This window comes from Rhopilema esculentum, chromosome 16, assembly GCF_057945365.1.
Source record: "Rhopilema esculentum isolate cy_ngs chromosome 16, ASM5794536v1, whole genome shotgun sequence".
NCBI lineage: Eukaryota > Metazoa > Cnidaria > Scyphozoa > Rhizostomeae > Rhizostomatidae > Rhopilema > Rhopilema esculentum.
This window is the reverse complement of record NC_142830.1, coordinates 10,347,851-10,359,784: the sequence shown is the minus strand read 5'-3', so window position 1 is coordinate 10,359,784 and position 11,934 is coordinate 10,347,851. Positions and strand designations below refer to the sequence as shown.

The window sequence follows — 11,934 nt, the reverse complement described above, 5'->3', positions numbered from 1 at the left end:
GCAGTGAGACTAACTAACTAAAGAATTGACAAAGGTTTCAGAAAAAGAATGTTACACGAAGAATCCCCCTTTTTCTGTGATTAGTGTCCGGCTTTCTATTGCTTGCGGTTAAGTTTCGTCGTCATTTTTTTCACCAAGTTAAGCAGAGTTTTTTTATATGCATGACTTCTTCGAAAATGGGGAGTAGTATTGAGCTTCCTAAGCCCTCTAATCACCATTGTTTCTACTGGAAGAGAAAAAAATCCAATTTCAAAGGCTTAGCGCTTATTCTCCAGCAATGTATAAGCGTTTAGCTCAATTTCAGGCAGTATTGCGATCGCAAAAATACATTAAAAGAATGTATAATGGAACACCCCTCTGTGTTAATCCTGGCTTTTTAACCTTCGCTGCTACTGTGAAATAAAGATTTTGTACTTTGAAATATTCCCCTTGTATATCGAACTTACAGTACAAAGAGCTCCCCCTATTCCGAACTTCTTTTCTTGGACAATAAAAATCAACTCCTAGAGAACTGAAAACCTCTGTTAGCAATCTATTTAAAGCAATATTACTGAAAAACTTCTTATTTCGTGCAAATTTATCAAATCAAAGTAAAATAACTTTTCTCTAAACTTGTTCTTATCCAAACAATTTTCTTTAAGCTTTGGGAGAAAATACTTCAATTCAAGAATTTCGTTTCAAACTCCACAAGCAAGAAATCAAATGATGTAACCATAAACGATCGTCATTTCGACATTGATCTTTATTGCCTTGCCTTCATTCTTGATTCTGGATTCATGGGCTGATCTTAGATTTCTAGAGTCATGTGCACAGAACCAATTTATATCCTCGACACTGGATAATCACTTCTACTCTTGTGGGCCTTCCGATGTATCAAGAAATATCAAGAACGTCCTGGAGTAAAAGGTACCGACAGAAGCATTCAAAGCATAAACAACAATAGTCTTTTATGTAGAGGAAAAATCTTCTTTATTCCTCGTATTAGTTGCTAGAGAAGAGTGATGTGGACATTGAGCCGACTTTGGCATATTCATTGATTTCAGGTGGGGAGGGGTTAAGCCTTTGTTCTTTCGGAAAAGGAGCATTTATCCATTACCTTAAACAAAGAAGTGCCACCAGAGCTGGAGAGGCAGCTGCCCCCTCCCTCTCTCCTGCTTATGCTAAAATTCCCCTGGACACATGTGTAACATTGATTAAGGCTGCTCACGTCAGACAGAGGCTGTTAGCAAGTGTGTTCTTTATTTGTCTTTCGAGGTCGTTAAGTTATCATATTACAATGACATAAGTTCATGCTTATCCCAAACGACCACACTGTTTACTAATTATATTTGTAAATTTCAAGACTGGAACTGAGGGAAACTTGCCGTCAGTTGTAGAATTCTGCATACGTTTGGAGTAATTCTGCAGATAGTTTAAGTGACACGAGCGTCCGCTGTTTACATCAAGTTCTCGTCATTCGTATCGCACTTCTGCTCACGTAGTCAGCAGGTGCTAAGGGAATATTCTTTTTGGTGCATTGCCGTTAACAAGTTTGAAGATGCCTAACTATTCACTGGTAAGTTTCTCTTGCCTGGTTTGTTAATTGCTAATTTGCTAATTTGATGTTGCAAAGCTTTCAGATGAAGCAATATTTTGTAGGAAGTAAACTGGAAAACACGGGAGGGAAGCGATGACTTTTGAAACTGAATCACGCATGATTTTATTCTTCATGATTGCTAATATGCTTAAGTTACAAGATTATAAATAAATCAGCTTGGACTAAAGGATGTAGACCGTTAAGGCCTTTGAAAAAATCGATTTTAATTGTCGTTTTCGGATTCAAAGACTAACCATTATATAAATATTATGTGTACACTTTATTGACTGGCAAGGGTAAACCAACCCAGAGTGTTTTGGGAGAGAAAGGAAAAGAGGCGTGGAAAAACTTCAGCAAAAATTTGCTAGAAAAGTGTAACTTTTCGTGGGAGATATCTTGTTTTATAAAATTTGTTTTATAAAAATCAAAAAAGACAATTCTAACAAATTTGAATACTGTCAAGGAAAAGAAGCCTGGCGTCCTCATAACAAGAATCACAAAGCTTTTTTGTCACAGGGCTCTGCTTAGCTAGCGACTTGAACAGCGCATCAGACCGTTTCTTAAAACAATTTGGCGTTTTTCTTTTTGGATTCCCAGAAAACCGAAGAGGACAACAAATCATTATCAATTGTTTTGTAGTCTGGTTCCTTTGTGATATGCTGTGAAACCCAACGAATACCTTGCAGCTATACAAACCCATTTCCAGATCAGGTACCCTACTTCCTCCTTTTCCCAACCCATTTGACCCTCCCTTCCCATAGCCACACTTTACCCTTACCACTTCTCCCAGCCCTTCGTTCCCAGAGCCACGCCGTACCATGTTTATCTCACACTCTACAGTACTTTTATAAGCACTCCGTGTCGATTGCTACTTTTTGTTAATCGTTATAACATATATATTTTTATTTGTATTTACTAACGTTGGCAACCGTGATTCTGGACGCAGGATTGCGAGGGGCGCCTACAAGAAATGGACATACCGAATTAAAGCTCCGAAATGTCCTTTGTGGTTTTCTGGCTGATGAGCTGCTTTCTTATCATTTTCTGCCCATTTTCAAGCTAATTGCTCAAAACATACAAGAGGCACACACAACCACCCCCATCTGAGTTTGAGGCTGTAACCAGGTGATAACGACTCCTCCTTATCTCCTTTTTTCTCCTTTTTCCATTTTGGATTTTACACTTTTATTCACACATTGTTTTTTAGTTTTTACCTTCTATGCCTATCAAAACATGCTCTATTGATTCAAACTAAATCTCTGAAACTACTAAAACTCGTGTGTTCAAAGTCTCCGTCATAGTGATTTACACATAAAAGGCGTACAAAGAATGAAGTTAGCAAACAATTTGTTACAAAATGTCTTCCCAGGTCCTAAACTCTATTAGAGGAGAATTAGAATGAATTTATGAATGTAGTTGATAGACATCTATTTTGATAGTTATATTTTCTAATTTCCTATGGCCTCGTTCTTTTGTGTATTTGGCAACAAATTCGCTGTATTCCTCTTTTCAACTACATTTGATGTCCACTGTCTCGAACTTTGGCAGGAAATTTAATTTTGTTCGAGATAGCGGGTAATCGAGCTAGTGAGCAATTTTTCTATCATTAGCCCTATGCTAAAACGAGAAGAAGCGAAAAAACGATTTAATCAATGAATGCTTGAGAATGCGGGTATTCGAGATAATGGATGCCGTTTGTTCCCCAGAAATGCCTTCTTATACCATGTCAGAAAATAGAAAGAAAAAGTACAAGATCGATTTCTTGTTTGCCTTGACCTAGCCTAGAATGGTGTCCATATTGTAACCTATTTTTGAAATTCAAATTGCAATGGAATCTGTGTATTAAATAGGATTATGAGTGGCTGGAAGTAAACTCTGTACTTAACGTTCCATAGCCCCCTACACAGAAAATTGATCCCAGAAACCACATAACCGTAAACGTCATTTACTTGACTGTGTATTCAGGGGTCATTGCAATGTGCGTTGGCAGATTTTTGTTCTTGACACCGTAACATTCGGTGTGGGCGTTGCGATCACTCGCCAAAAGCACAGGCGGCTGCTTAGAGGAGATAAAAAGGCGTTGGAGTTGGCAGCTTTAGAAAAACGTGATACGCCATGCTGAAAAATACTTATGCATGTTTAGAGGCGCATTTACTGCCAAAATTAGTTCTTTATTATTTCACATTTGTTCTTAAGTTTAGTTTTTATATGTTAAGCATATTAAGTATGTTTAGTATTTGAATTTAGTATATTAGCTTTAATCAAATCAAAACTTCAGTTTCAAAACAATCAACTTTTAATTTACTTGTAATCATACTCTTATTGTAATCATAAAATTATGGTATGATTGATAAAATGCATGTTCTTGTAAAATATTTACATGCTTGATTTAGTTTTAATGCTATCCTTAAATTACCATGTACATTAAGATCGAAAACGTTTGGACGGAAAACTTCCTGCAAAACAACTTCGGACGAAATATTTACGGACGTATTTTCGAGAATTTCGGACAAAAAACGTTCGGGCAAACTCGTTTTGTATGATACAAAGATAAATGCCAAAATCAGCCATGGTTTTACGTTAATATGGATGTAATAGAGAAGCTAAGGAAAAACTAGACTTGAAAAGCTTAAAGCTGCATCATAGCCCATGCACACCAGTGGCAGAAATTCATTTTCAATACAACAGCCCACAAAAACAAGGACATTTGCCGACACATAACATTATATACCGGAAAAAGCGTCTCTTAACCAGCAATTTAGCAAAATCTGGGGGGGGGGGGTAATTTCCCACCACACCCCTGAAATTTCCACCACTGCTGCACACCGCCGCGAAAAAAAAGAAAGCTTGAAAAACCTCAAGAGCTAAGTGTTTATTTCTTTAAAGAGGTGACACGTCCTCGATGAAAAATATCAAGTCCTCGTGGGGAACTGAATTTGTTAGGAGTACAGTTTTGAAGATACCAGACCATAGTCGCAAGAAAAGCTGCACAGGAGTCCTTCTCTTGTAACTATCATCAAACTTAAAGAGGAGGTACCTCTGTCGACTCAAGGACACTTGTTTCTAACAACTAAGATTCGGAAACTAACATGGAATGCTGGATGCCGATAAAAACATTTAGCATTTTAAAAGCGTTACGAGAGAAATTGAAATTATGATTGATGGAGATGGCAATGATCGAAGAATCGATGATCAGAACGATGTTCTGCTGTTTACGATTTGACATGAAGGTTCAGATTCGAACCATAAAAAATCGTCGTGAAAAGCTAAAACCAGAAATTATTTGCATCGATGACTGAAATAGGTCCCTGCATCATGTGTTTTCATTCTAAATTATAATATTTTATGTACAAGAAAAAGGAAAAGATTATTATCCACTGCATTTCTTTGTGTTTTTCTCAATCTTTTGGAATTGGAAACTTTCGAACGAAAAAACTTTCAGACAAACTTAGATTTCGGACAAATAAAATTTCGGACGATTGATCCTAAAGTTTGATCGTCCGAAAGTTTTCGGTCTAAATGTAACATCTAAATTCTAGTCTCGGCCTCGATTTCACACAAACTCATTAAGTCAAGTTTTAATGTCAGCCTCTAATTAATATTTTTTTTCGCGCCTTCTTTCTCTCATAGTTTTGTACTGTAGTTTTTTAATACTTTAAAAAGTGCGCAGTCACATTTGAAAAGGATAAGTAATAAGGGCACACTATCACGATGAGGGGAAATTACTGTAGTCGGGAACAGCGGAACACGCATTATTACTCGCAAGGGCCGAAGAGCACATTACAGATTGAAAAGACCGACAAAACATGCTTTCGGGCAATATTACAAGCGCTGGCTAATAAGTTTTTACTAACTACAACACTTTGAAATTACTGACAATGTAAAGAATCTCAGCCTACAAAGAACTATAATAAGTAACTAATGGCAACCACAACAAAATCCTTGTAGAGTAGTAGAACAGGTAAACATGTAAAAATGCAACAGCAGGCAATTTTTTCTATTGTTTTAAAACATTTTGAAAATTATTTGGGGGCTAAAGCCCCCGGTTCCGCGGTCCCTGATTACAAGACCCAATTAAAGTAGGCCCACTTCTTCCACTGTAAAACCACACTTGTTCCACATTGAAAATACTCTAAAGATCTATTAACTCTGTGCTTATTAACAAAATGAAGTGCATACAGATGTATTGACAATGCGATTAAGATCCTGTAATAGTGCTCACACTTACGATAAACATTGAAATCTATCGTTATTAGTGATCTCATAGGCTAAAAATTGCACTTTTGCAAGGCTTTTGATGAACCTGAACAGAGAAGGTTAATCAAGGACTAACAAGGATATGCAGTAGAGCCACAGAAAAAGCAAACGGTAAAACAGGATTAAAAAACTCCAAGCTGTTGGCGTAGTGTGTGTATAGGGAGAGAGAAGGTCACGAAGAGCAAAGGACGTTGTTGCCAGGAGATAATGATAGAATTCGCTCTTTAGAATGCCAGAAAAATCCCATTTTTGACATGAATCAACAAAGAAACGTTTAAAAAAATGCTTGGGCTAACCTCTCACCTTTTGTCTTTTTCTCCTGCTTCAACAATCCCTAATGTAAAACAAAAATGTCAGAAAGCATTGACTGAATAGCAAATGAACAAATCAAACAATCAAGCAAAGGTCAAGCCTTTGTAAAGTGCAGCATGCGTTACTTGGACAAAGCTGTACGTGAGATACAAAAGAGTTTTAAGTGTATCGTCATAAGAATTTTATTTATAATTTCTTTAGTTTTGACTACAAAACCTGAGCGAAAATCATGAAACACCTCTATAAGTGCAAAATCAGCTACATTTGTTAAAAATTGGGTGAGCTACGGGCAATGAATGATTTTAAGTTAAGTTTGCTAGTAGATTAATTTTATTTCGCCTTGGCTCATAAGATTTGACTGGGAAAAAGCCTACGCTCATATGGGCATATCTCAGCCAATTTGCCAAAAATTTCACTGATATTGCACAATTAAATGTTTTCTAATGCTCTTTAAAGACCCTTGCATAACCGGTTGCGTGAGATTCTTCAAGACTATGAAGTCCAAATTCAAAAAATTCTAAAAATCTATTCATCACTAAAAAAGTCTATAGAAAATTGTAGCTACATACGTCCTAGACTTTCAGGAGGCAGCTTGGATCTCCTGCCCCCTTCCCATCGTACAAAACTATTAACTCATTGGAAAGTGCTCATTAGGTGCCGAATAAAGCATGCCACGATGCTTGTAGTTTAAACTTTTAAAGTCCATCGAAACACAAGTTTTTTCTGGTTGAGCAAATCATGAACAGTTTTAAAGTCAGAGGTCGTAGCCCAAAATATTCAGATACTCGAATTTTAAGAAATAATGACACTTGCGAGAACATTTTTGCTCCATCAAATATTCGACCATTTTCAAAAACTTGCAATAATTTTATTTGATAAAGAACTTGGAAATGCTTTGACAACATTAACTACGTTAGCATGTTGCTAAGATACGCTTTAAAGGCCTTTATCGGCGATTGGTCTTATGTTATATTGATTCATTATATAACCCTTTGCATTGAGAGTTGTGAATTAATCATATGAAATTATCTTATTGAATTTCTGCTGTAGCCATCAACGGTTGCTAGAAACAGTTAGAGTTACACAAGCGGTATTCATTAAAGATTCTAGTCCTAAAAAGTGATGCAAATTAAAATAAGCCACAAGAACTCAAGGAAAGGATCACAGTTGTCTGAACACATTAAAGCCGGTATAGACTTGCGCTCACTTTACTGACCCTTGCAAGCAACAAGCGATATCATTGACACTTTCAAACATGAATTGTGACAAAAATAGAGGCAGTTCATATTCCATGGTGTGAAAAAGCACAGGTACTTACATTCAAATATTTAGCCGGTACTTAATTTATTAAGAAATACAGTTGAAAAGGTTGCTCGTAGAACAGGCCATGGCAAATTTGACGATAGTGGTAATATAATCTTCTTTCCCGATTATAAGAATGCTGGCGAAAATTTCTCAGGTTCTTTTGTGCATTTTCTTTCGCTGCTATGTTTTGGACAGGACACATTTACACGTCTGATGATCTTTCTGCAACGTTCACTCATGCGACATATTCCTAATAGTAAAATCAGCTTTTTGATTTCGCAGATCTACAAAAGATATCAAAGCTGCTAACTGCATATCTGAATAGAGAAAGATTATATAAAATCTTTTGATTAAAGCTTTAGCCTCGAAAGCAAAGTAAATTTATTTGAAATTGCAGTGCTTTCAAACGAAGATTTATTGACAGAAGTTTGGTGATTTTTTGCAAGCGAAGTTTTTACAATGAATATTTAAAACGAACAGACCAAAATCAAGGCCGTTCTCGCCATGAAGGGTCAGCTTAACATAAAACGTCTTCTCAAGGCTGAAACAAGAATGAACGTTATTAACTGTGACTCAAAATTAGATTGACTCACTTGTGGGGAGCAAATTTTTGTTGAATAAGAAGAATCTAAACCATGATTGTTTCAAAGATAAAAGATTCATCATTTACCATGCTAAGACACCGTATAATTAATATTTCATCATCAGCAGAACAACACTGTTAGCAAACTAATAAAAAATTTAACGTCTTTTGACAATGACCTATTTGAAAACAGGCTGTCTAAATGATAGGATCTTCGATCAATGTTCACTGCCGATATCTGGATAAAAACATAATACGCGTTCAAAGTTTTTACCAGCCACAAAACCGCTAGTTGCATTGCAAAATGAATCCAAATGATAATCCACGTAATGCTGTATCCTAGATATCAGGAGGTAGCCAGTCTAGACAAAATAATTCCAGCTTGGTTAACCTCTTTACTGCTTTCATTTGCAGTTGAAATTACTTGAGATTGCCAAGAAAGAGCCTAAAAGACAGAATATAACTTGGAAACCTTACAGGTAGTTCTTAACTGTTACTATGCATTAACAGAACTGCATTGATGGTACAATCTTATTGCCGTTTTCGTGTCTTCACATAACGTCGTTTGTCAAGAAAAGCTTTTCAAATTCCGTCATCTATTCCTATAAGCCAGAGAGTCAAGAATAAAAGCAAAGCTATACGATAAAGGTTTGCAATTAGTATCGTTACTTGTTATAAATAGTCACTTACCATGATTATCCTAGGACAAAACTACGCTCTACTGAAACTTGAGGAAGGAATGGTACATATGAAAACGGAATAAATATATTCGTTTACTTTTTACGTCTAGGTAGTCCGTGATATTCTTTGAAAATTGGTCATCCGTGTAGTTGTAAATAAGATAAACCATTTGCCAGACTGACCGTATCGATTCAACGTAAGCATTTTAAACTCACAGTGCGACTGAAGACTTCTTCACTATTTCAACAAAGTAATGAGAGTTTAGATTCTATTATTTGAAATTTTGGTCGTTTCTACTTTAGTTGGGGTTGCTGTTGCTGCATATAAACCTAACTGTCCCCGGTTGAGCTTTAATTACATTGACGAATGACAGACAACATTAAAATCGAAAACATTCGGACGAAAAGGTTTCGGCAAAAGAACTCAGACGAAAAACTTTCGGCAGAACAACTTCGGACGAAAAATCTTTGGACAATGTTAGATTTTGGACAAATTCTTGATCAAATGTTCAGTTTTAATGTACAAAAAAAATTTAATGCAACTTTGCTTCTGAATAATGGATTCATACAGCTGCTTCCTATATGCTCCATAAAAATTTCTGTATCAATGAAAGAAAAAACGACAAATGTTACGCAAACAATACATTGAAGGCCAGACGGTTAGCAAGAGAGAAACGTTTCGTTCAAATTGCATCTTCGCTGTTGGGGAGTATTCTATAAATATTGTTTTTCTCTTCAAATATCATACGTCTATAACTGAAATGGAAATGATGAACTCTATTGTTTAGTAATGTTCTTGATATTCTTTAAGATTCGGACTGAATATACATAGAAAACCAGCCTTAATTATGTATTCAGATTTCACTACTTATATGAAATTCTAGGGATTCTGGTTTCAAAGCATGGTGAGATAAAAATAAGTTGTTTTCATTTCTTCTTAATCTTTTAGCAGCTTCTCTCTCGCATTTGCAGCAGGAATTGCGATCAAGATGATGCACCAGAAGTTAGGCCCTGGTTTTCATGGTGAAATGGTGAAAACAAAGGACAAGATTTAGCGATGATATTTACGTATCAATTTTCTGGCTGTTTAGGTCAGGAATTCTAATGTCCACTCCCGGGGAAACAATAATCAATCCAATTTTCTTTCTATGCTTGGTGTAGGATAAGAGGATAAATTCAAACTGTTGCTAATTAATTATATCAAAATGTGGCAGGTAGCCATGACAACGAACAATTTAGTGTCTGGAATCAATTACTTTTCAGACACCTCTTTTATGTTTTTCTTTGGTGCGTTTCAAAGAACTTTCTTTCCTCGCCACCTTTAAACTAGCAAGACAACCTGGACAAATTTGTTAATGATATTTTATCACCTGTTGATAGAAATTCAGTAAAACCTAAATGAGGATAACAAACGACGACTCAGTGGATGGAGAAAGTACGACGAGAAAACTTCTTTCCGCCTTTGGTTATACCAGACGCGTACAAGAGAAAGAAAGTGTGCTCGACATTGTCAAAGGAAGGGGAAAAAGTGAAGACCGAATTAGAGCAAAAGAAGATTTTCCATGAAATGTTCCGGAAACGATTCTCCCAAGAGCTTGGTTGTGGTATAAGTACAAAACAAGAGTGTTATGGGAAGGCCAATGCTGAAGACTTCTGTGTTGCCTGTGCACAAAGGGTGTCTTTGCAATCGTTTAAGAGGCCTTTAAAGGGAGGCAGAAAAGCGACTAGTCTACCAAACGATGCCATGAAAGGGTGCATTTGCATCTTATGTAAACGATCATTGCCACTCTCACCGCAAGGGGTGGGCAATCATCACATGGTCGTGGACAGAAAGACTGCTGAAGGAACTATAAACAAAACTCAAGAAGCGAAATTAGGACGAAAGGAGTATATGAAAATCTACGAGGGAGACAGGGACTTTCAAATAAGCTCGCTACATTATGATTCACGATTAGAAGCAACAAATTATAAACTGGAAGCAGAACAGTACCTGCCTCCGAGGGAAGTGATGAGAAGATCGGAGAGAAAATGTCAGCTGTGGCTGTTAAAGAATGAAGAACATTTGAAAATGGAAGCAAACAGACACAGGCCGTGATGCATTTTTGATTCGTGTAAAGTATGATTTCAAAAAGGAAATACACCTTGCATTAATTAAAAAATTTGAAAAAAGCCAGAGGGTTGAACATTTGCAAGAACGGACTAGGGATAGCAAATTAGTTGGGAAAGCTTGTCAGTTGATATTCGTTTTTCCAATGTGAGTACTATGGTTATAGGTTAATGTAGTACAGCAAAGGTACGTTAATTTATAAGTGCCCTGAATTTTGATCGCATTTAAGTTCATAATGAACATTCAGGAGGGTTTAAATAGAACGGGAAGTTGGGAAATTTTTATAAGCTTGGAATTACTCATTGGATTGGATACACTTTTTAGAGAATAATTCGATATTTAAACAATAAAATTAATCACATCCTAATTAGAACGTATCACTTACAAACACGTTCATTAAATAGTGGTAGAAGATACCCTCTTTCTAATTGTGAGGAACAAATGTCCAACAAAGCTAGATTTTGTAGCGGAGGTCCCTTTTATTCGAAAAGGTGACATTTATGCTCCTTCATTGCTACCTTATGTAGCAAAAAGCAAATAAGGTAAATTTTTAAGCACGCTAGTATGCTAACGCATAAGAATTGTAGCAATATAAATTAGCATGAACTAATGATATACACAAAGCATTTGTTTGAAACATGAACTTATTGTAAACATTACACAACGGGAGCGACAGGGAACCTTTACCTCTCATTTTGTACATGTTATGGGTCACCATGAAAAACTCCAAATAAGCAATTTGTATCAAACGAACAATTGTTAATTGTTGTAAATTTTCGTGTAGTGGTTATGCTTATGTTTATCGATTTTTTAAATGTAGATAAAATGAAGCTAATACAAATATCGAAAAAATTTCAGTCAAATAACAACTTTGGAATTTTCACTAATATAATCATTTTGTTTCAGAGGATACGACAAATGTAAATGATTACTTTCCCAGGATTAATGAGGAGAAAGTTTTCAGCATGGCCAGATGATTTCTCACTTTAAGTGAGATTCTGTTACCCGGGGCTGCCTTCAGCTTACGCAATTGATAAAAATTTACGGCATTGCTCAAATTTTTATACGCATGTCGTGTGCCAAAATGTAAGATATTTAGTTGTCCTCTGATGTG

The 11,934-nt window shown here is 36.2% G+C and overlaps 2 protein-coding genes across 6 annotated transcripts in view; both read left to right on the top strand.

Moving 5' to 3' along the window:
• LOC135682338 (aladin) overlaps window positions 1-11,934 on the top strand; it is a 310,265-nt gene that overhangs the window by 47,217 nt on the left and 251,114 nt on the right. The gene's annotated exons all lie outside the window — the stretch shown is intronic.
• Window positions 1,248-11,832, top strand: LOC135682348 (uncharacterized). 5 transcript variants are annotated; one of them, XM_089113209.1, is made up of 3 exons: window positions 1,248-1,555; window positions 8,448-8,512; window positions 10,094-11,832. In XM_089113209.1, exon 3 carries the CDS (start codon window positions 10,140-10,142, stop codon window positions 10,806-10,808), a length of 669 nt encoding a protein of 222 aa, XP_088969335.1. In that variant the 5' UTR covers window positions 1,248-1,555; window positions 8,448-8,512; window positions 10,094-10,139; the 3' UTR covers window positions 10,809-11,832. The 5 variants fall into 5 exon arrangements, with proteins under 5 accessions (XP_088969335.1, XP_088969334.1, XP_088969336.1 ...); XM_089113207.1 differs by lacking the exon at window positions 1,248-1,555 and adding an exon at window positions 7,039-7,455; XM_089113206.1 differs by lacking the exon at window positions 1,248-1,555 and adding an exon at window positions 7,039-7,455 and having other exon boundaries at window positions 8,448-8,681.